Source organism: Anabrus simplex, chromosome 14 (genome assembly GCF_040414725.1).
Source record: "Anabrus simplex isolate iqAnaSimp1 chromosome 14, ASM4041472v1, whole genome shotgun sequence".
In the NCBI taxonomy this organism is placed as follows: Eukaryota; Metazoa; Arthropoda; class Insecta; order Orthoptera; family Tettigoniidae; genus Anabrus; species Anabrus simplex.
Genome location: NC_090278.1, coordinates 91,995,578 through 92,021,023, shown reverse-complemented (window position 1 = coordinate 92,021,023; position 25,446 = coordinate 91,995,578). Strand labels below are relative to the sequence as shown.

At 41.0% G+C, this 25,446-nt stretch overlaps 1 protein-coding gene across 1 annotated transcript in view; it reads left to right on the top strand.

The window, feature by feature from the left end:
• The first annotated feature begins 1,969 nt into the window (after positions 1 to 1,969).
• Positions 1,970 to 25,446, top strand: part of SiaT (Sialyltransferase) — a 38,646-nt gene continuing 15,169 nt past the window's right edge. The window contains exons 1-3 of the mRNA XM_067158096.2: positions 1,970 to 2,539; positions 12,613 to 12,959; positions 18,818 to 19,017. Coding sequence (XP_067014197.2) covers positions 2,076 to 2,539; positions 12,613 to 12,959; positions 18,818 to 19,017 — 1,011 coding nt within the window. The 5' untranslated portion in view covers positions 1,970 to 2,075. The remainder of the gene's footprint in view (positions 2,540 to 12,612; positions 12,960 to 18,817; positions 19,018 to 25,446) is intronic.

Sequence of the window (25,446 nt, the reverse complement as noted above, 5' to 3'; positions counted from 1 at the left end):
TATAATCAGGATATTGACAGATACTTTAAACTACAAGATTGCTTTAACGTCTGTTAAGTGTTCAACCCGAAGATTATCCGATTGTAGGTAAACAGCAAAAACAGATGGCAACACCAAAAATAAGCTGTACATGGCTTTATGAGGAATGAGGTAGTTTGCCATTGCTTTCCTCACTTGGCCAGAATGTGCCATTGCATCACGACTATCCCTACGCGTAGCCCGGATTTTTAGATAGTAACAGGTTAGAATGCAAACTTACTGAAGCGAGTACAAGTACACTCTAGTCTGCACAACGGTCAGCCTCATGTCGATAGATTTTCCGGCAGGTAAAAAACTCCTGCGGGACGAAATTCCGTCAACTCGGCATCTCCGTAAACTGTAAAAAAAGTAGTTAGTGGGACGTAAAAACAATAACATTATTATTAACAATGCCCGAGCTTAATCCCTTGGTAGCTAATGCTTGGGATAACTGAAGGTTCCTCTAAAATATTATTAAATTTTCCTTTATGAAAATAAAATGATTATAAATACGTCTTTCAATAAAATGTTACCTAGCAACCGTGCAGGCTGTGGTGTGAAATATTGATGGATGGCCATGATATACAGAGCCACGGCCTTAGTGGACCCCGTTCCAGCCCTCGTACCACTTTTCAAATTTCGTGGCAGAGCCGGGAATCGAACCCGGGCCTCCGGGAGTGGAAGCTAATCACGCTAAGCACTACACCACAGAGCCGGACAAACCTACTTCTTATTGGCATTAAACATTGCTGTCGAATAAATGTGTGACAAAAGTTAAATGTTCAACAAAATTTGAGCATAATACGATCTCAGATGCACTACACATCAACAAAGAATCATTTTCTATCTAAAATATGACATTTTGGTATCAATTTTCATTGCTGTGATTATTTTTTAAATAACTTGGTGCAGGTCTTTTGCGAGGAGCGTTTCGCAAGCACTGTTTGCACCTGTTTACACCGTTACACTCAACACAGTCATAGGAACTGCTGCTAGATGCAACCAAATGCCAATTCCTCTACGTACAAAATGTAAAAGAAACTATTTATATTGATTCTACCAAACTGCTCTGACCATTTCCGTGCAGACTGACATTAGGCTAGATATATTATTATTATTATTATTATTATTATTATTATTATTATTTTGTGAGGAGACTGCATGCCTAACGTTACGCCCCTGTACTCCTGCTAGATAAAGTTGCGTCACACATTTTGTTACATGGCACTATTTCGTTACACATATTTTCGGATGCCAAAAAGAGTAAGTAAAGTCGGAGAGTAAAACATTATAAATACAATTTTCCACTCACATCCATCTATTGTTTCGTCGTAAAAATAAACAGAAAACGTATTTTACCTTGATGTTTACATTAAATATGTCTAAAGAAAGAAATGGCGTATGGCTTTTAGTGCCGGGAGTGTCCGAGGACATGTTCGGCTCGCCAAGTGCAGGTCTTTTTGATTTGACTCCCGTCGGCGACCTGCGCGTCGTGATGAGGATGAAATGATGATGAAGACTACACACACACCCAGCCCCCTTGCCAGAGAAATTAACCAATCAAGGTTAAAATTCCCGACCCTACCGGGAATCGAATTCGGGACCCCTGTGACCAAAGGCCAGCACGCTAACCATTTAGCCGCACTAAATATGTCTAAATGCTTCTTTTCTCATATCGTTCTACGACTTTTGTACTCTCTCGAAAATGGCGCTTATTTCCATAATTAGAGCCATAATACACAGATGTCTCAACTGTTCTACCACGGAACAAAGCGCGCTCCTACCGTATGGATTATGAACTACAAAAACAATGGAAACTAAACATCAGCAATGCAGCCAACATGAATTATAAATATCGCCACCACAACAAAAATAGTGCAGAAACGTCAACCTGACAGCCATCTGTCAATTTCGCAAGAAGGGAAGCGGTTATGTTGACAAGAAATGTGGAGAGAATTAAATTGTTTTTGACGTCTTTTATACAGTAGGCTAGTATTACCAAGTAGGATATCTTAATCTTGTTTGTGATATGAAAGTATGTTTCCTTAGTCATTATCATGAGAGCTGTGGCAGTATCAGTGTGGATATTCATAAATTTAGTGTTTGTTGGAATGTGCGGTTATATTTATTTATTATGGTCTCAGTACTGGCGCTATGTTGAGAGACAGCATTCTCAGATGTCAGGTCTCATGAACACTAACAATAATGGAAATAATGGATATGCAAACAGTCAAGTGTTTTATTACCAGTCCTCTTCTTCAGAATCTTTTGCCCCTGTTGGAGGACAGAATAACAACCACAGGACTGTTCGTGACAATCGAACAATGCCGAAGCATCATTTGAAAGAGAAACGTAACAGGACAGTTGTGACCATCATTAGAAGGCACAGCCAGCCGAGGTTTCCTAAGATGAGAAATGTTGACTCCATGGACACAGACAGACTACTGAAGTGTGATGATAGTTCTTTTGACTGTGGCTTCTCTGAACCTCCTCCATTTGTAAATGACAAGGTGTCTGCAAGGTACGTTTTTTAAATATTTTATTTATAGCAGGCCAACTAAGCCATGATCATCTGGGTGTAGTTAAGATTTACTGTAAATAATATTTCTGTACCTCGGAGGCATAAGACACTATTATCGGCACACTTTATCTTGGTGCGTTTTTGTACGGGGGTGAGGAGTAAGGAGGGAGCTGTCCTGGTCCCAGTAGTGCTGCCAACTGAATGAAAATGAAATCTGAATTGAATCGAGGATATGATCGATCGATATGAAGTTTCTAAACCGTTATTATCTTAAGCGAACAACTGTGTCACATACACATTATATAACATTGTATAACATTTCTCGATGTGTTTCTTGTTCCTAGCATGAATTCTATAGTTTGGCTTTGCTGTGTAAACAACAACAGTACTAGTACGTAAAGTGTACGCCAGATGTCGCACAACGATGCTTAAGCGATTCATAGTTTGTGTTTCAAACGTTGCCAGTACGAATCTTGAAGATTGCCGAGGTCGACCGATTCACAACTAGGGTGTAAATGCACCAAGATAAAGTGTGCCGATAATACATCATACCTGAAATGCATTTATTTCTGCTTGCCCTCCCCATTTGGAGGTTGCCAAAATGCAGTGCCATGTACTGAACGCCATCTATCCCATATTCATAAATTTTGTATTTGCATTTTCTTATTATTCCTTAGAATGTTATTTATCAAGTTTAAAAAGACTGCAAACAGCCAAGTCAAGCTGTCTCGACAATCCTCTCGCTCTACAGCAGTTCAGCACTCTCAGTCAATCAATCAATACTGATCTGCATTTAGGGCAGTCGCCCAGGTGGCAGATTCCCTATCTGTTGTTTTCCTAGCCTTTTCTTAAATTGGAAATTTATTGAACATCTCCCTTGGTAAGTTATTCCAATCCCTAACTCCCCTTCCTATAAATGAATATTTGCCCCAGTTTGTCCTCTTGAATTCCAACTTTATCTTCATATTGTGATCTTTCGTACTTTTAAAGATGCCACTCAAACTTATTCGTCTACTAATGTCATTCCACGGCATCTCTCTACTGACAGCTCGAAACATACCACTTAGTTTACAAGTAAGAACTCTCATTATTGTTCCGAATTGAAGATGACGTTAGGCATAAAATCTCAAGGATAATTTAATAAAACCACCTATTCAATACTTTCCATGTTTAATGTGGTTTGAATCTACATTAATTTATGTAGACTTATCAAAGTAAGACAGGCGCTGCCGGAAGAGACAGGTCGACCAAGTATAAGTTGAACAAATAATCTTAAGATCCCTCCCAAAGGCCAAGCAACACTTCAACGGGAATTATATTCATACACGACTATATTAAATGTCTAGGATGTTCCTTCTCAATTAAACAGCAGCCTAAAACTAAGAAACAACCTAAGATTGTACTCTTTACAATTCCTTGTCGTTACATAAGGCCCAGAGTCAAGTCACTTACAGTTTCATTCACAACAACGATCTTGCCCAGTCTACATATAACAATCGGTTTTAAATCTCTACTTGTGTTTGACAACACATTTCAACATTAGTTATGTCAAGAACATGAAAATGAAATATGTGGGTCAAATAAGCCCCCATATGAATATTCTCTTTTCCCAAGACTTACGTTAGAGGAAGAAGATCCATTTTAATATTGTACATATTTTAAAGTTAGATAGAATAGGACTGACAGGTTTTAACTGTGTAAAAACACCGTTAATTTAAATTTATATTTCCATTCACAACAATCTTGACCAGTCTACATATAACAATCAGTTCTAAATCTCCACTTGTGGTTGACAACACATTCTGACATAAGTTACGTCAAGAAGATGAAAAGGATATAGGTGGGTCAAATGAACTCCAGTATGAATATCCTCTTTACCCAAGACTTATGTTGGAGGAAGAAGATCCATTTTAGTTTTGGACATAAGTTAGAATAGGACCGACAAGTTTTAATTGTGTTAAAACACCATTAATTTATGTTACTCACATTTATGTTTTGTTCACATTTTTAAAATTATTATCCTGGCATGTTAGTCTTAAGAGATTATTAACATTCATATACTGTATTACACTGTATATGGTTAAAAAGGTCCCAAACCTTGACCTAAAGGTTGTCTACAGGCTGAAGATGCCCAAATAATGGGTGAAAAATGTACCTGATAAGTCTACATAAATTAATGTAGATTCAAACCACATTAAACGTGGAAAGTATTGAATAGGTGGTTTTATTAAATTATCCTTGAAATTTTATGCCTAACATACCACTTAGTCGAGCAGCTCGTCTTCTTTCTCCCAATTCTTCCCAGCCCAAAACTTTGCAATATTTATGTAACGCTACTCTTTTGTCGGAAATCACCCCAAACAAATCGAGCTGCTTTTGTTTGGATTTTTTCCAGTTCTTGAATCAGGTAATAATGGTGAGGGTCCCATACACTGAAACCATAGTCTAGTTGGGGTCTTACCAGAGACTTATATGACCTCTCCTTTACATCCTTACTGTAACCCCTAAACACCCTCATAACGATGTGCAGAGATCTGTACCCCTTATTTACAATCCCATGATCATAAATATGTCTCTCGGTCAAGGCCATCCATGAACGGAATTTCAGATGACAACCAGCCATAAGATACAGCCTGCACGGTTGCTAGGTAGTATTGTCTGGCCATCCATCCATACCTTACATCACTGCAGTGGCGTATGCTGGGATCAAGACGTGGGCTACCACTAGACTTAGGTTACCCCTTTTCGATGGTTGATTTAGTGAATGTCAAGCCTTCAGCAGTTTGAGCTGCAGCCAAAAGCCAACGGAGAAGCCTGCTGTGTTGTGAAGGCTGCTTCACAAGCTACTGCCCTGGCCTCTGCTACTTCCATACTTCCAATGCTCAACCCCTGATCAGTGGATATTGAGCCTAAGGTTTAGCAAATTATAAAGTCCGGTTTCATGGCTAAATGGATAGAATGCTTGCCTTTGGTCGAATGGCCCCGGATCAATTTTCAGAATCAACCCTCTCATTCTGTTAATTCCCCTGGCTTGAGGACTGAGTGTTTATGATGTCTTTGCCATTCATTTTATCATCATTAGGTCACCACCAAGCCTATACAGATGCCATGCACCATTATTATTATTATTATTATTATTATTATTATTATTATTATTATTATTATTATTATTATTATTATTATGATGAAATGAAATGGCGTGTGGCTTTTAGTGCTGGGAGTGTCCGAGGACAAGATCGGGTTGCCAGATGCTGGTCTTCTGATTTGACTCCCATAGGCGACCTGCGCATCGTGATGAGAATGAAATGATGATGAAGACGACACATACACCCAGCCCCCGTGCAAGAGAAATTAACCAATTAAGGTTAAAATTCTCGACCCTGCCGGGAATCGAACCCGGGACCCCTGTGACCAAAGGCCAGCACGCTAACCATTTAGCCATGGAGCCGGACATTATTATTACTATTATTAAATACAAATGTTGAATTTTATAGCGGTTGTACCCATCGTTCACTGGTTAATTAGCTTCCTTGGGAGATCAGTGGTGGTGTTCGACCCATGATCATGGGTTCGATTCCAACCAATAAAAGAGAACCTGAAATATTGCATTCCATTTTAGCAGATCTACCTATAAAAAGGAAACTACATTGCTCCTGTAACAGCAGCCCTGCAGTGTGTTCCTACAAGGATGTAGAAGTAAATGGAAGTAAACGGAACCAGTACTGTTGTTTATGAGGTGAGGAAGTATATATGATGAGTAACACATGGTTGATAGTTAGCAGTGGCGAACTGACGGACCGAAGCCTAGCACACCTACCTCTCCCGGTCCCCGCTCCTATCCGTTATACAGCAGCAACCCGCATGCTTGAGTAGAGGGGAGAGGAAGATAGGAAACTTAAAAGTCCACCTTTTCAATACAAAAATGTTATAGTTTATTTACAACATATATTTACACTTGGAACTAGTTTCGACGCTGTTTGGCGTCATCTTCAGCCAAAATGTGGGAAATAGGCTAGCATGTAGACATTTATATTACACAAGGCGTTACATTAAACAATACACATCTTACGAGGAGATAAAAACAGGGACGAATGTAGAAACAAATGAATCATTGAGAAAGCAAAAGTTATAAATATTAAAAATAACCTTAACCACACATCTTGCAGTGCGAAGATATTCGCCTTGAATGATTCCTGAATATAAAACGCACGCGCACACATTTCTGAAGAGCCAGCAGGCAGGAAAAAGTAAAGTGAAAACTTAAGAGTTCTTCTGAGAAGAGTTCATCATTTTTTCTATGTTCCGACTAACTAATGAAGTCTCCCTTGAGTTCCTGATAAACATAGCTATTGTTGAGAGTGAAGGAGAATTTCCTGTTGTGTATGTTTATCAGGAACTCAAGGGAGACTTCATTAGTTAGTCGGAACATAGAAAAAATGATGAACTCTTCTCAGAAGAACTCTTAAGGTTTCACTTTACTTTTTCCTGCCTGCTGGCTCTTCAGAAATGTGTGCGCGTGCGTTTTATATTCAGGAATCATTCAAGGCGAATATTTTCACACTGCAAGATGTGTGGTTAAGGTTATTTTTAATATTTATAACTTTTGCTTTCTCAATGATTCATTTGTTTCTACATTCGTCCCTGTTTTTATCTCCTCGTAAGATGTGTATTGTTTAATGTAACGCCTTGTGTAATATGAATGTCTACATGCTAGCCTATTTCCCACATTTTGGCTGAAGATGACGCCAAACAGCGTCGAAACTAGTTCCAAGTGTAAATATATGTTGTAAATAAACTATAACATTTTTGTATTGAAAAGGTGGACCCTTTTAAGTTTCCTATCTTCCATTCTCAGTTCAATACGGACAAAAATGAAATTCTTAGATTTAAATAGAGGGGAGAGGGATGAGAACCTGGGCTGCGATATCAGTCTCCGATGCCTATCTCTCAGAAATACGTGCAACATTTTTTCTCACTGCTTTCAAGTTTTGAAAATGAAACAATGTGTCAGATGCTGACATTATGATGTGCTTTAGACTTCCATCATTCTCAGCTGAGATTTGGGCTTCACCGATAGCCTTGGCAGTCCTCAGTATACGCCACTGCCTGCACAGTTGCTAGGTTACACTTCCGTCACACATTTCGTTCCATGACATTATTTCATTACCACAAATTTTCGGATGACCCTTAGCTGTAAGACATATTTATGTCAAAAGAATAATCAAATGGAGCTATTATAAACACATTAGTTCAGAAATGATGTGCAGACCCTGGAGTCAAGTGGAAATATTGCTCTAAATCCTTGTGGTCTTCGAAGGAAAGACCTAACTCCAGGTTGTTAATACAGTTTAATGCTAAAAAGTAAATCTACTTAGTTACCATTGCACAACTACACTTTCCTCAAAAATCTTATCTCCTTCACTCAAAAATGTACCTAAGAACAGTGCCAGTGTCAGGCTTTTAGATGCAAAGGTAAAACACCCAGTAAACCTAAAATGTTCGTTCTCTTTACCCCTGGTTTAAACGCACAAGGTCATAGCTAAATACAAGTTCCCTGGAAAAAACCCACATCAGAATCTTCTTTAGTCGCTTGTAAACAAGGAGTGCTATCGGAATAAAAAATAAGTTCTAATTCTTCATCTCCAGCATCTTGTATGGTCAGGAAAGTCTCATAGTTGTAATAACATCACCCACATCAATTTCTTCTTGGCCTCTACCAAGCTGTGTGTTTGTCCTGTCTTCCTTGTATTTTAGCACCTGTTTTTATCTTTTTGGCTTTTACCTTATGCCATATTTTTATGGATTTTTTTTTTTTTTTGTTATCATACACTTCCCTAATCAAGATTGAAGATCTATCATGAGATGGCCCCTCAGTGAGCATTGAAGCCTCTCCTCTTGAGGAAGAATTGGAATTGATGAGGAAAGACCATTTGTGTGAAGATTATCCTCAACCTTTTGTATTTTCATCTTTGTCCTTGTCTCCTCTTTCTTGTTGCTCCTTCTACCCACTCTGTCATATCATCATCATCACCACCACCACCACCACCACCACCACCACCACCACCACCACCACCACCACCACCACTAGGGATGCTCCCAGCAGGTTGTAAGATTTGAGTTGACAATATGCCTCCATAGAAATCTGTTATTATAGACTTTCTCTCCTTTAATACACTTAAGAAAATGGAAATTGCAACACCATGAAGGCATTGGTTGTTTTTGTTGATTTTCAATATATGGAATGATGCCATGTAGGTATGTAAACGAACAAAGTTTCAGACCCATTGGATTGTTGCTACAGGTCTCCCCACGTGATTGGTCGGGGACGAATCAACTCCAGTATACGGACTCTGGTGTAGCGTAGTTGACTTGCAGTCTGTGCAGTGAAGTGTTCCCCGTCAATCATGCCTCGACGACAGAGAAGAGCACGCTATCAACAACTGTCGCCGTTTGAGAGGGCTAGGATAATTGGACTGTGTGAGGCTGGATTATCGCTAAGGTCTGTCGCTGCACGTGTTGGCCGACAGGCATCTACAGTACAACGTGTATGGCAGCAGTGGTCAAATGAAGGTACCCACACTCGTAGACCTGGCACAGGCCCAGCGCGACAGACAACTGTGAGAGAGGATCGCCGCATCATTCGGATGGCCCGGATGGAACCCCATGCAACAGCAGCGCAAATTCGAGCAGCTGTGGCACCGCCACGTTACACAACAAACAGTTGGTAATCGACTGCGTGCAGCTGGCTTACGAGCCCGTGTCCCTGCAGAAGGTGTTCCACTGATCCCACAACAGCGACGTGTAAGGCTGGCCTGGTGTCGAGAAAGATCGACGTGGGTCGACGAATGGCATAGGGTCGTCTTTAGTGATGAATCGCGCTTCTGTCTTGCCCGCAGTGATCGCCAGAATCGAGTGCGCCGACGTACCCGGGAGAGGGGCCACCCAGATCTTATTGTCGAGAGGCACACAGGGCCAACACCAAGCATTATGGTCTGGGGAGTTATTGGCTTTAATGTGAAATCACAATTAGTGTTTGTTTAGGGCACTATGACTGCATGACAGAACGTTGATAGGGTACTCAATCCAGTGGTTGTCCCTATGATGGTGAACATTGCTAATGGGATGTTTCAGCAGGACAATGCCCGGGTTCACACTGCACTCATCTCCAGAGAAGCTCTCCAAGACATCACAACCTTAGAATGGCCCGCCAGATATCCGGACTTCAGTCCTATTGAGCATGTGTGGAACATGATTGGTCGACAACCGTCCTCAGCCACCCACAACTCTGGAACAACTGACCCATGCAGTGCAGCAAGCATGGGCTACAATTCCTCAGGAAGCGATCCAGGGCCTTATTGACTCTATGCCTCGACGAATTCATCAATTACATGTTATAATTCTCATGTTAGGTCCGTATTGAAATGTACGTAAATACAAAGTATGTTACAAGTGTTTATTTATATATCCACCTATTCAATACAAAGAGATCTTTTTAGAAATTAAATATTAATATAAAATGTTAAGGGACATGTTTCGCCCATATTAAGCCTCAAATTCAAACCTGTATGGTGAAAAATCAGGATCCTGATTGCTCTTACAAGCCATAAAAAGAGGATATCATTATAGGTGTCAGTCTAAACATGCAAAATATTAGAATGTCCTTGGCTAAAATTGCAGTATCAAGCTGCATGTCATAAGTTCTCATGAATATACTTTCCGGAGCGTTGAAAAACTTGTTGGGGTAGGGCAGTAAACAGCTCAGTCTTTATAATGAAACAGAAATGTGCCTCCTTGAAGATGATAAGAAAAAGCAAAGCTGATACACTGTTACAGATGTCAATATCGTATGTTGTGATAAGACAACAGATCTCTTAAATGGCTGTTCAGCTGCCTATAGTCTATTTAACTGGCTGAAGGAGTGAAAGTCGAATGTGTTATGATAAGATAACAGTCTTCCTTACGTAATTGTGGGAGCAAGGAAAAAGCATTCGGTTGTCTATAGATGTAACATACTTTGAATTCATCAATGGTTTGCAACTCATGGTGGGCACATCCTGTATTGATTGTTATCCAAACTTGCAGTCAGAGGGACCTGAAAGTGTAATCAAGGAAGCACAACCGAACACTTGTCCTGCATGATCAATTGCAGCATTGTAGCACCACTCCTTCTGGGTGTTGCAATTTTATTTTCTTCAGTGTATCTTGCAACATCATTCCTCTTCTTAGATCTTCTTTAATTTGGTCTAGCCACTTTCTTCTGGGACGTCCAGCGGATCTCTTTCCAGGTACCTTCCTTTCCAAGTACTGCCTGAGAATATGTGTCCCCAACATCCTTTGTTCATGGCCAGACTATTTGAGCCTTGGAATGTGCAGTCAGTCTTTCTTCCATTGTTAAGGTCACCTGCATTATCATCATCATCATCATCATCATCATCATCATCATCATCATCATCATCATCATCAACAATTCCCCTTTTCCAGCTGACACCGGGTGGGGGTAAATATGGTTCCTCTCCACCATTCCTCATACAACACAGTCTAGGTTCCATTGTTCTATGCTGTTCTTCACAGAGTCCATCCATCGTAATTTTTGTCTCCTTCGACCTCTCTTCCCTGTCATCTGTCCTATCTTGGCAGTCTTTCTTCTTTTATCCACTTGATATGTCCAAACCACCTATATCTGTTCTGTTCCAGTTTATCACTTAGTTTTTTTTTTTTGCACGTTTACCTCTTTTTGTACGTCTCCATTTCTCTATCCCTCCTTGTCTTCTGTACCATACTCCTCATCTCTCTGAGTCATTGTCCAGGTTTCTGCTGCATATGTTGTTATAGGTAAGTAATATCCCTTGTACATTACTTCTTTACTGAGCTCGATAACTTTAGTCGCTTAAGTGCGGCCAGTCCCAGTATTTGGGAACTATTGGGTTCAAACTCTGCTGTTGGCAGCCCTGAAGATGGTTTCCATGGTTTCCCATTTTCACACTGGGCAAATTCTGGGGCTTCACATTAATTAAGGCCATGACTGCTTCTTTCCCACTCCTAGCCCTTTCCTATCCCATTGTTGCCATAAGACCTATCCGTGCCAGTCAGACGTAAAAGAAAAAACCATCATTACATTCATTGTTCTCTGTATCCCTCCAAATAATTTTTATTTTCTTAATTTATTTATTTGTCTTTAGTAGTGGCAAAGTTAGGACTTATTTTCCTCTCTTACCCTTAACCACATCACCGTATAGAAAAATTGTGGAGAATATGAAATATTTTAAATGAAACTAATTTGTAATATAATTTCATGCAACATAATAATTATACCTACAGCCTATGTACATATCATTTGTCAAACTACTAAATGAAATTTAATAACAAATAAGTTTAAATTAATTTAATGATAATTAACTAAAAAATCTACACACATACTCATAGACATTCACTCATCAAGATTCACACCTTTGGTTTATGCATCCAAGAGGTACTTTCTGTAAGATGACTTGAAGGACTCAAATGAGTTACTGCTGTGGTTGTTATCTGGAACAGAGTTCCACAGTCTGGTTCCCATTGCAATAAATGAGCGGTTATAGGTGGGAAAGTTGCTTGTAATGAGGTGTGACGTATGTCATAGCATAAGGAAAATATAAATCTGATGCAGGAATTCATGGTCTTTTGTATCTTTCTAATTTGTTCTTTCATTGCATCTATGAATATAGCATCACAGTAATAGAATCTAGGGAAAACTAATGTTTTTATATGCCTGTCTTTCATATTTAATGGTAAAGTACTTCGATGGTATTTCGGAGGTTGGAGTGTGGCATATACTCTGTTACAGATAAAAGTGATATGTTCATTCCAATACAGTTGTTCCTCATTCTGTCTCTTCTCATCTTCTGCACTGCAGATTTCAAACATTTCATATCACATGCCTGTAATTAGTGGACATGTTATTGTGTTTTTCCTATTCATATTCCTATCTTTATATATGACTTGATTTGTCTCATGTTAATTCTTTTCCAATACTTGAGTGAAATATTGTTAGTCTCACCCCCATACTTGGTATAACGTTACGTTTCTTCCTGCAGGGTGGCAGCGTACAAGAGCCAATTGGTGGTCCAGCTGCGGCGTGTCCTCCTAGAAGAGAGCAGTGTGTTCAAAGCCCGAGGCGACGCTAGCAATCCTTACGGGGTGCAGTACGTCGGGCCGCGTGGTTCTTACCAGGGCCGGACTGTCAAGGAGCTGGTGTGTGAACTGAAGCAGGCAGTGGAGATGAGAACGTTGAATACCAACGATGAACCGTTCAACCACCTGGGACTGGGCGCGAAGTTCCCCACAGTCCCCCTCCTCGGAGCTGGAGGCAGACACTACAACACCTGTGCTATTGTCACCAATGCTGGTTCTCTTGATTCTTCATTACTTGGGAACTTCATTGGTAAGGTTATGGAGGCTTTATGCTATTTACCATTTATTTTATAGAGGAGCGAGTCACCGTGCCTTCACATGGGAACTATTTTGTACTTACGGTGATAGACTGTATAGGATTTCCTTGAAAATGACATTAGTTTTTATCGTCTGATGTACTGTACATACATAGCTCAGGGTGATGTTTTTCCAAGGCCCTTCTGGCCGCCATCCCTGTTACCTCATTCCTCTCTCCCCATTAGTGATGAGATACTCGATTCATTTGATTCTGTTCACATTACTGAATCGATACAGTGATCCGATTCACAGCACATTAGAATTACAGTTCCTATTACATCTCTTGCTGCTGCTGTCTGGTTTTCATTCTATGAACTGCTTTCCTATGCGTCATCCAGCTTTCAGATTCAGGTTTCTCCTGTAGCCACTTCTTCGCATCAAGTTTTAATGTTACTGTTACAGAGATATCCATGGTAGTTAGAGGTGAAAGAAGGTGCGGGCTGGAATAGGTCTAAACTACAAAATTAAAGTTAATTTAAAACTTTAACAAAGGTTATATTTTCTTTTCAAAATCAATCAATAACAAAGTATAACAGGTACCAAGTAGCAGATCAACGAATTAACAATTTACAGTTCGTTACAAGATTTGGGCTTCGAGCCCCAAGTTTAATTTCTAAGCTCTCAGCTCACAACAACAATTGCTAAAGGGCAGAAAACCCCTAAGTACCAGGAGCACTTGCTCCTAATTACAATGTTAAGGAAAAGAGCAGACCCGCTCTCTATTTTACAAGCCTATCAAAGGTTACAACAAACTTCACTTCTATCTGCCCTTAAGGCACACAAGGAAACAGGGGTAATTAATACCCAACCTACGGGGCCTTCGCATGAAGAAAACAAAACATCAGGTTAAGTTACTGGCCCAAAGTACAGAAGGGATTGGAGGCGTGAACTTGCATTCCTAAATACACTTTTAAAACCTAAGTGGCTCTAGGCCGAAACACAGGGGCTAATCCCAAGCAAAGGAGGTGACCCGTATGAGAAACTTTAATATTTTAAGGAAGAGAAGAAACGGTTATGAAAACGTAGTCACCTCAATTTCCAAATGAAGGGGAGTTCGAGAGGGTAAAGCACTCTCTATCCCCGCTTTACAGTAAAAGAAATTTATAGATTTTACACTGACTGACAGAGCAAATGCAACACCAAGAAGGAGTGGTCAGAACTTTATGCCAATTGCAGGGTAGACCGACGTCACTGAGGTATGCTCATGATGTGAAATGCGCCGCTGTGCTGCGCACGTAGCGAACGATAAATGGGACACGGCGTTGGCGAATGGCCCACTTCGTACCGTGATTTCTCAGCCGACAGTCATTGTAGAACGTGTTGTCGTGTGCCACAGGACACGTGTATAGCTAAGAATGCCAGGCCGCCGTCAACGGAGGCATTTCCAGCAGACAGACGACTTTACGAGGGGTATGGTGATCGGGCTGAGAAGGGCAGGTTGGTCGCTTCGTCAAATCGCAGCCGATACCCATAGGGATGTGTCCACGGTGCAGCGCCTGTGGCGAAGATGGTTGGCGCAGGGACATGTGGCACGTGCGAGGGGTCCAGGCGCAGCCCGAGTGACGTCAGCACGCGAGGATTGGCGCATCCGCCGCCAAGCGGTGGCAGCCCCGCACGCCACGTCAACCGCCATTCTTCAGCATGTGCAAGACACCCTGGCTGTTCCAATATCGACCAGAACAATTTCCCGTCGATTGGTTGAAGGAGGCCTGCACTCCCGGCGTCCGCTCAGAAGACTACCATTGACTCCACAGCATAGACATGCACGCCTGGCATGGTGCCGGGCTAGAGCGACTTGGATGAGGGAATGGCGGAACGTCGTGTTCTCCGATGAGTCACGCTTCTGTTCTGTCGGTGATGGTCACCGCAGACGAGTGTGGCGTCGGCGTGGAGAAAGGTCAAATCCGGCAGTAACTGTGGAGCGCCCTACCGCTAGACAACGCGGCATCATGGTTTGGGGCGCTATTGCGTATGATTCCACGTCACCTCTAGTGCGTATTCAAGGCATGTTAAATGCCCACCACTACGTGCAGCATGTGCTGCGGCCGGTGGCACTCCCGTACCTTCAGGGGCTGCCCAATGCTCTGTTTCAGCAGGATAATGCCCGCCCACACACTGCTCGCATCTCCCAACAGGCTCTACGAAGTGTACAAATGCTTCCGTGGCCAGCGTACTCTCCGGATCTCTCACCAATCGAAGACGTGTGGGATCTCATTGGACGCCGTTTGCAAACTCTGCCTCAGCCTCGTACGGACGACCAACTGTGGCAAATGGTTGACAGAGAATGGAGAACCATCCCTCAGGACACCATCCGCACTCTTATTGACTCTGTACCTCGACGTGTTTCTGCGTGCATCGCCGCTCGCGGTGGTCCTACATCCTACTGAGTCGATGCCGTGCGCATTGTGTAACCTGCATATCGGTTTGAAATAAACATCAATTATTCGTCCGTGCCGTCTCTGTTTTTTCCCCAACTTTCATCTCTTTCGAACCACTCCTCCTTGGTGTTGCATTGTCACTGTCAGTCAGTGTACATAGACAGAAAAGAATTTACATTTTAAAAAGGTAGGTTACATACTGAAGGTTTCGAACCCTCCCCGAGAGTTAAACTGCTGAGCTAGCAAGAAATGAAGATGTTAACAGGCCATTACCTTGTAGAAGAACTGCTGCTTGAAGAAAGAGGCGCTTCCCGCCCCCTGCTACATTTCCACACACACTAAGTTAGATGTTACTGAAGTGGCACCGAGACAAGAAAATCAGCAGTTTATATACCCTCGTGGAACATTCGAGACCTTTCAGGAATGAGTAGACACACCCTTTCGCTTTTATTGGATAGCTTAGAGCAACATATCTATGTCGAAGAAGACGTACATGATTGGTTAGAAATAATTTAAAGAAATTTGGGATTGGCTAAATTCAAAACAGGCGGATAGAAAGGATTAATGTTGCCAACCCAAAGATAACAGAACAAAATATAGTAAAAACAAAACTTATGAATACTAAATTTCTTCAAGAAGGTTCATTCCTCCGCACCAGAGTGCGTAATCATAGTTTTTAGGAGAGACATCTGGTAGAGAACGTCCACACTTCTTGATCAAATACAAACAAAAACACAACCTTCACACAGAGCTATCTTCGGAGAAACTGTTGAGTTAATACAGTTTGTTAAAGTTCAGGCTTTCTCCTGTAGAGGAGTTTCAACTGGCGCAATATTTGAACTAGCGGCGTGGAGGTGTACCGCCCGGTACAGTTACAAAGCCTTTCCTCCACAGTGACAACTCCATTAAGTAAGTATTATAGAAATGGGTGAAAAGATATCTTTACACACAATGATCTGCATCCAGGGCTGTCTCCTAAGTGGCAGATTACCTATCATTTGTTTGCCTAGTCTTTTCTTACACGATTTCAAAGAACATTTTATTCACGGTTTTCTAATTCAAAGTCTTTTTAGTTAAATCATTGCATCACTCGGGTTACTTACTCCCTGTCTACATACACCAGCAATCTCATGATTCGATGATTGAAGTCTTGTGCAATGTTGCAACATACAAACTCAGAGAACACCCGTTCTTCCCAATATAAAACAGATATTTTTGAGTGGTTATGAGCATGACTCATAGTCATAGTGAAGGCTAGAGAGCTGAGTTGAATTAATAGCCAACGCACTTACTAGCTACTTTGGAATTATGTTTTGACTATAGTTCAGTTATTATGAGTTTCGACTTGACGTTTGAGTGCTGCCTTTTGGCGGAGGGTAAGTGAATTAATCAACAGCCAATCATGGGCAGCTGATCGCTCCGATAGAGCCCGTTAGACTCCAGTTCTGGTTAGCGGTGTTGTCGATCTGTTGTTTACTGTAACCACCTGCTATCAGCTGTGTGTTGTATTGTGCTCAGTTCTTTTCGCGGTCTTTGTGTGTCTTTGTGCTAAGTTGTTGTTCGTTTATATTTTGTAGTGTAGAGTTTATAAATGAATTGTTTAGTATTTTTAATAGTATAACACGTTATACTGTAGTGAATAGTGTGTAACAGGTGATCTAGTTTATATAGTAGCTTAGTTTAATATTTCGTTCGGTAGTTATATAGTAGGTTAATTTTAGGCCCGTGTGTGAATTTGATATTCTGTCACGTTGACGCCTACGTCTAAGGATGAAGCTCCCAAGAGAAGAAAGCCCTTTGGGCGCGGTACTCCACTAAGGAGCCAGACCCAGGAAATTGTTTGTAATGTTAGGGAGTCATTCTTGACAAAGCACCAACAATGGCGGCTAGAAAGAATGAGTTGATTAAGTGGTTGAAGGAGCACAATATTTTGGTTCGCGATGACATGGGGAAGGGGATCTTATGTATCACTTGAAACAAAACAAGCCCCAGTGCCCAGTTTATGTGGTGGATGAAATAGCCATTCTAACGCCATAGAACTGATTTGGGCCCAAGTGAAGAATTATGTAGCTGAGAATAACCGACTCTTCACAGTTTCGGAAGTTGAAAGACTTATTTTCGAAGCCGTAGGCCGTATAAGTGCGGAGGACTGGAGCAACGTTGTGAGACACACGAAATCCGAGATAATTAAAGCTTGGAAGAAAGAAAGTCTCACAGACGATTATGTTGAAAACTTTATTATCTCTTTAGGGTCAAGCGAGAGCGAAACCTCAACAGACGATGACAATGCCGATAGTGACTCAGAAATAAGTGGTATATCGCTTTGAAGGATTATTTCCTTCGTTACGGGAAATTGAATCTAACAGCAATGCGAGATCTTCTACATGGTGAGTAGAAATTTAATTTTTCTCACGTTTTATCTGTTCGAGCATTGCCATATTTTTATCTCGTAGCCTTATCGTAAATGTGTTGTGTATTATTGCTCATCTTGTGTGAATCGTGTATGTTGCTACAAAGAATAACTGATTATGGACTTATATTCCAGTATTTACATTTCTGTTCGTGTTGTGCATCGTCAATCAGCTGTTTGTATTCGTAGCAATTTGGCACCACAGTCTGAATTCTGGCTAACTGTCAAGTCGAAACTCATAAAAACGGAACTATACCTTTCTGAACAATGCTCATAAATCCAACTATTACTTAAACCTCCCTGTAAAAAGAGGACAGTGAATGCAAGTGGGTATTATTTTCAAATGAACTCAGAGGAGTATGTCTTGCCCACAGTGGAAGTTCAGCTTCCCACCAATGTCCAGTGTTCTGATAATGAACCGTGTATGCGTTATGTCTTACTGATCTGTGAGTGCGGCGCTCAGCACTGTCTGTTGTGAGCTTGCTCTTGGTGCGATTCGATTCACTCGGACAATGCTTTGAATCATACATGCAGTAGCCAACACTACTTCACATGTGATATTTGAACCATTATTCCGCTTGCACTAAAATTATAACTCCTAAACAGTTCATGAAAATTATATACTACGAAGCAGGGTGTGAAATTTCCGGTTGCCAGGTCACCACTTGCAACCACGAGTTTGAAGCAGGGAACCAGGTTTTAACATTCGTAAACTGTTGCCTCTTCACAAATGATAATGGATGGCAGTGATTTTGTTTTGGTTTATGGTTTTTATACAGTGTACCAAAAATTAAGGGTATTGACATAGACTGTCTAGCATTTGCTGATTATATGGCACTAATTGTCAAAGACATCTCTGATACACAGAAACAGATTGCTATCCTGGAAGAGCAAGGAGCAAAAATAAGGACTTGATTATATCAGAAGCAGTGTGCTTTAAGCTTCATGGTTCAGTTTAGCATAAAACCATCCAAATAGCAGTGGTGACAGACCACGCTGAACAAACATTATGTCTTGTTTCAGATTCTCATGACTTGGTGCTCAGGTTCAACCATGCCCCTACTGCTGGCCATGAGCTGGACGTGGGCTCCAAGACGACAATTCGTATAGTGAACTCTCAGGTGGTCTCCAAGCCTAAGTTCAACTTCCTCAACTCTCCACTGTACCATAACGTCTCTCTGCTCGTGTGGGACCCTAGCAACTACAGTGCCAGCTTGGAGGAAGTGAGCCATCTTTCTTTTCTATATTTATCTGTTTTCTAGTCCAAAAATAATACTAAATGGTGTATTTCAGAAATAGGCTCAAATTAAAAACAGAACAGTTAATAATTAATAGAAATTTTATTCCTCATTGATCTGCCTGTGTTATTTTGGAATCTGCAAAGAAATTACTTAAAATACTATGTTTTATGAAATACAGCAAGTGGCCAAAAGTTATGGGAAGGGGTGTCCCATTAGAAAATGCACTGTGTATGACTCCTGAGCGTTGCAGCTAGCTGCGGCATATCTGAGCAGTCTGTTGCAGACACCAGTGTTGTGAAGATGGCAACACGTCACGAGTTAACTGACTTTGGACGTGGGATTTTCATTGGTGCATGGGTCATCGCATTGCGGAGATTACACGTGAATTTGGGTTTCCGCGGTCAACAGTGTCGAGGGTGGATCTGCAACATCGCAGAGAGAATGTCATCACCTGCGTAAACCGCCACATGCAAGACCACAGGTGTTTAACGAACGCACTTCACGTCGCCTCCGCAGAACCATACTGGGCGCTCGACGGGCTACTGTGAGTCAGATCACCGCCCAGTTGAATGTTCGGAGCCAGGAACCCATTCTACCAGGACTGTAAGAAGGCAACTGCACCGCATAGGCTTCACAAGCCGAAGACCAACTCATGTCCCTTTGCTGACACCTCGACACAGAGCTCAACGACGTGCACGGGCCCATGAACATCGACATTGGCCCATGGAACAGTGGCGTCGCGTGGTACGGTCCGATGAATCCCACTTCCAGTTGTATCGAGCTGATGGGCGTGTGAGAGTGTGGCATATGCCGCATGAAGCTATGGATCCTGCGTGTCAACAAGGTTGTGTTCAGACGGGAGGTGGCTCAGTTCTGGTCTTGGCGGCGTTCTCATGGTTGCAATTATGCCCCATTGTCAGGCTGCAGGGAGCACTGACAGGTGCACATTATGTAGACATTCTTTCAGACCATCTGCATCCCTCTCTGGCCATGTTTCAACAAGGCAATGCACCATTTCACCGCCCTGTGGTGGCACGCAGGTCGTTGGAGGAGCACTCCAGTGAAGTTACGACCATGGATTGGCCCTTTAGATCCCTCGATCTTAATCCATTCAAGCACATATAAAGACCTGCACCTGGCGAGCCGAACCTGTCCTCGGACACTCCCGGCACTAAAAGCCATATGCCATTTCATTTCACCTCAACCACCTGACCTACCTTAGATCCACTCCCCTTTCCTCCTTTCTTTCATCTCTCTTTTACATCTATTATCTTCTTTTTTCTCCCTCTTTTTCCGTACTCATTTCCAAATCTTATCCCTCACTGCATTTCATAAACTCCTTACTAAGTGAAAATTCGTATTATATTTTCTCATGCCTTTTTACTCCTGTCCACCTCATAAATTGATTTTTACTTTCTATAATTGTCTCTATTTCTCCATTGAACTGGGAATTATTCTCAAATATAGTTCAGAATGACCTGACCTTCATATTGACTACTTTGCCACCTTAAGAACTCTTTGAGCATTCATTTTAATGATACCTTCGTTTGTCATCTGTGATACTCAATTGTTCCAATACTGCACTTATTTCTCTACTCACTGGTGCTTAACTTCAACTTTTCTGCTTAAAAATAATAACAACCAGCTATTTGCTTCTTAATCTGTAAAACATATGAATACAAAATCCAACATCGAAATAATTATTTATCTCTACATCAAGATTTATAAGACCTTTGAATACCTAGTGTATCTTTCTTGTACGATATTGAACTTTCATTGTGTGAAAAAAGTTGATGTTTTCTACGTTCTTTATTTGCCAGTGAATTTTTACCTTGCACCTTTTGAATGATGAGCTGAAGATGACCCTGACTAAGGGTCGAAACCGGTCCCAATTGTGATTGACTTATAATGTAACCTTGCATTAATAAGTGTTCTTGTATTGAACAGGTGGCACCACAATATAATATTATTAATTTAATTGCCCAGATCCATTCATAACTCTTGCTTTATTCATTTGAATATGTATCTTGCTGCCTTTTCTAACTGAATAAAGGTTTCTTTCATGGCTATTTTGTATTCTTGCTATTCATTCATTCATTCATTCATTCATTCATTCATTCATTCATTCATTCATTCATTCTTTGATACAGCCATCTCTGGGCTGCATTTACACAATCTACCTGCCCTTCTGTCACACAGACTAATGGCCTTCTCTTTGCATTCTCGCCAATGGTCCTTAACCCAAGAAGTCCCAAGGATCTCTAAAAATGGCTCAATGTGCCTTCCTGTAGTGCCAGGATCGCTTTTTGAGATCCTCAGTAAATGTGTCTTTTCTTGACTGTTATGTCATCCTTTGGTGAAACATTCGTACTACATCAACTTGAATTTCTCTAGTTCACACTTATCACCACTATTGTTGCTTTTAGTAGAGTTTCACGTCTATACAAATCTCATGTCTAGTAGTTGCCATGTGACATGGCAGTGTCAAAATCAAAAACATTGCTGACTGAATCGGATATTCTACAGGCTTTTGATGAGGGTAGTGACTTTAGTGAAATTGATGATGATGATGCTTGTTGTTTAAAGGGGACTAAGATCTAGGTCATCGGCCCCTAATGGTACGAAATGTAATGACAAATTAAAAGTCCAGAATCCTCCACTGTTCAGAATTCAAAATATGAGGACGAAGAATGGATGGATATGAATTTAAAACAATCAGTGGATCCGACCCGCAGTGCCTCACATTCACAGAAACTGACGTTAAACAATAGTATTACTGACCAAGGGACTGCATCTAAAGCACAATACTGAATTAATGATGCTTGCAGTCTAAAAGGGTCCAAAATCCAAGTCATCGGCACCTCATAATGATACTTATCGCTAGGAAAGTAGAACCATGGTATTTGTCATGGTGCGGCACTAATCAAAAGTAGCATAGACACGCGTTATTCCACACATTATGGTACTATTCACAGGTAATGTAATTTGCACATGTAATACAGACCTATGGTGTTTTGCACATTGTGGCACCATTTACAGGCAACGCAAACCTATGGTGTTCATCACATAAGTGTACTAATCACAAACTTATTTAGTACCTAACATAGTGGTACTACGCACAAGTAAAAGCAACCCATGGTGTTCCCCGCATGGTGGTACTAATCACAAGTAGTTTCATGGTTGCCCCTTTTAGTTGCCTCTTATGACAAGCAGGGGATACCGTGGGTGTATTCTTCGTCTGCGTCCCCCACCCACAAGGGGTTGTGAGTTTGGTCCGCGAGAGGTATTTTATTTCCTTCAAGTCTGCCTGCAACCTGGTTAGGACCCCCCTATCCGCTACCTGGGACGCCCCACGTGGGAGTATCACCTCTCCCCCTGCTACGCCAGCGTGAAAGTGATAGTGAAGATGATTCTGAGGACATTGAAAATCTAAGTGAGGCTGGAAGAAGTCAGATGATGATACACCATTGCAGACAACTGAGGAAGTGCGCTCTATGTGCAACAACAGAAAAGCGAGGGTGATCCAGACATTGGTACCCAGGATGTGCTGTGGGAGTCCATGAAACGTTATCATCATCATCATATTCTAAAGGCGTAGGTCTTGCACTTCATCCTCAGAAGCAGGTTCTTGAAGTAAGACACTCTGGTTCATCCTCTTCCTCTTTTTCCAGCAATTCTTCCTTCACTGATATTACAAAGGAACTCCTCATGCCGCAGAATGTGACCAATAAATTTTATTTTCCATTTATCAACTTCAGTTATCAGATTCCGTTCTTCTCTTATCTCTCTAAGGACTTCGGTATTGCACTTCATTTCAGTCCAACTTATCCTCTGCATTCTTCTCCAGATCCACATTTCAACTGCCTCTAGTTTTTTCTTTTCTTGCATTCCTAATGTCCAGCTTTCGCAACCATACTGAAGTCAACAAGAATAATTAAAGAACCACCTAATCGATACTTTATTTTTTGCGTTGGGCAAAATTAAATATGCATTATCACTCACAGAACATGTTTCGACCACTTAGTGGTCATCATCAGGTGTATAAGGAAAACTTAGATAAAAAATATTGGACGATAAGCACAAGTGTTAATCTTGCAATACCATACAGAAGCACGCTCAATACAAAGGTTTTTGCAAAGGCTTTCCAAGTTTGAATATCTATATGTTTGTTGGCCAGCAGATGCTTTTTATCTTGGAATGCTCTCTTTGCCATGGCTTTCCTCTTAGTGACTTCTGATATGCTCTGATTATCACTCGTGATCAGGGTTCCTAGGTAGCAAAACTGTTTCACTCGTTCTATTTTATCAGGGCCAATTTTGAAGTGTGTTATAGGTGTTTTCTTATCTTTACATATTGTCATGGTTTTTGTTTTCCTTGTATTAATTTTGAGGTTCCATTTGCCTAAAGTTTCTGCTAATATGTTGATCATTCTTTGCATACTTTTACCTGTTTCTGCTAGTATGGCAATATCATCAGCAAATCTTATAGAGTGTACTTTTTTGCCATTAATTTTGATCTCCGTTGTTTTCTTCTTCATGACTGTGATGGCTTCTTCAATGAACATATTGAACCCATTACAGATACTATGCGTAAGAGGAGACTAGGATTCTTTGGACATATCATGAGGATGCAGGACTCGAGACTTCTGAAACAACTAGTACAACACAATCTCGTCTCAAAAAATACCACAACAGGATGTAAATGGATCAGAGAAGTAAGAGAGGATCTGAAGGAAATAGGCCTTACAACAGAAGACAAAATTGAATACAAAACTCAAGAATACAAACCTCCGCTTTACCCTTACACAAAACAAACCAACAACACGCACATTTTCAACTGAGGAAAGGGCACGAAGATCGGAGCGTCTGAAGAAGTACTGGGAGGACCGCAAAGCCCGAACAATCCCTTCAAAGAGACCTGAACGACGGACTGACTAAAGTGATCCTATGTGGTCATAAAAGAAGAAGAAGAAGAAGAAGAAGAAGAAGAAGAACATATTGAAGAGATAAGGAGACAGTGGACATCCTAGCCTAACTCCTCTTTTTATTTTGGCATTTTTCTTTGTCCCACTGATTTCTAAATCAGTGTACTGCATTCTGTATAAATTTAGTATGAGGCGCCTATCCTTCCAATCAATTCCTGCTTTTTTCATGGTAAGGAAAAGTTGTTCCCAGTCTACTCGATCAAAAGCTTTCTCTAAGTCGACAAAGGTCACGTATACTTTCCTATTCTTCTCTCCAGAATTAAACGTAATGCCAGAATTGCTTCCCTAGTACCCCTCCCTAATCGAAATCCAAACTGGTCATTATCGATGTAGTGTTCTAACTTCCCTTTAATTCTATTCTTGATGACGTTGAGCAGTATTTTTGAAGCATGAGACAGGAGAGTGACAGTTCGATAATCTGAACAGTCCATGGCATTCCTCTTTTTTGGTATTGCAACAGTTCTGGTTTTACTAAGGTCAGGCGGAACTATGCCATTCTCGTAGCAATCCGACACCAGCTGAAAAAGGTAACGTGCTGGGATCAATTAGAGCACCTATTCACAGCAAGGGGACACAAAAGGCAGAAACCCCAGGGAGAGGAAGTAGAATCAGAATAAGCTGCAAGGAAAAAGTGAATGTTTTCTTTTTCCCTTATCGTGACATAAAGTGTTCTAGGAGTTCTAATTATGTACATGTTATTTCAGCATTGTATGGGGAAAATTTTGAATATTTTTGCTTTTTGTTTTGTTATGATGACATTTAATTGTGCAATTTCAAACCAACAAGATGTTTGCTTTCTATAAAGATTCTTTAGTTCCAATATTTTCAGTTTTTATATGTCTTTTTATCGTGAAAGAACTCTTTCTGATCAAAATGGTGCATATATTTTTGGTTTCTGATAATATTTACCAGTTTTATAAAATATTTTCTAAACCACTACAGTTTCAGCATTAACGCATGGTACTACAGAATATGGCATTGGCACTTGTAGGGTTAAGTCTTTACCTACTCCATTCTCTTTCTTCCGCTGAGATGTTCCATGTCTTTTCGGGTGCATTCCTCACTCCCGCAGCCTTTTTTCTGAATGTTCTTCTGTCCTGTATATCTTCCACCTTGACACTCACTTCTGCTAGGTGCTTGTGCACCTGTGTAGGACATCCCAGCTGTGTTTAACACCTTTCTTCTAGGAGGAGTATCTTGCTGGCCAACCTCTCTTGATTCATCCTTTTAATGTGTCCAGTCTTGTTTTCCTCATTGTTGTTGTAGTGATTTTTTCAATGGTTTTATAGAGTTTCTGGTTTGATCTCAACCGGAAAGTATGTTGGTCATTTTGCAACTTCTTTGAACCCAAGATTTTTCGAAGAAACTTCCTTTCTCTTTTTTCAAGGTCTGAGTCTTCTATCCTTGTCAGTGTTTCTTCTCCATAA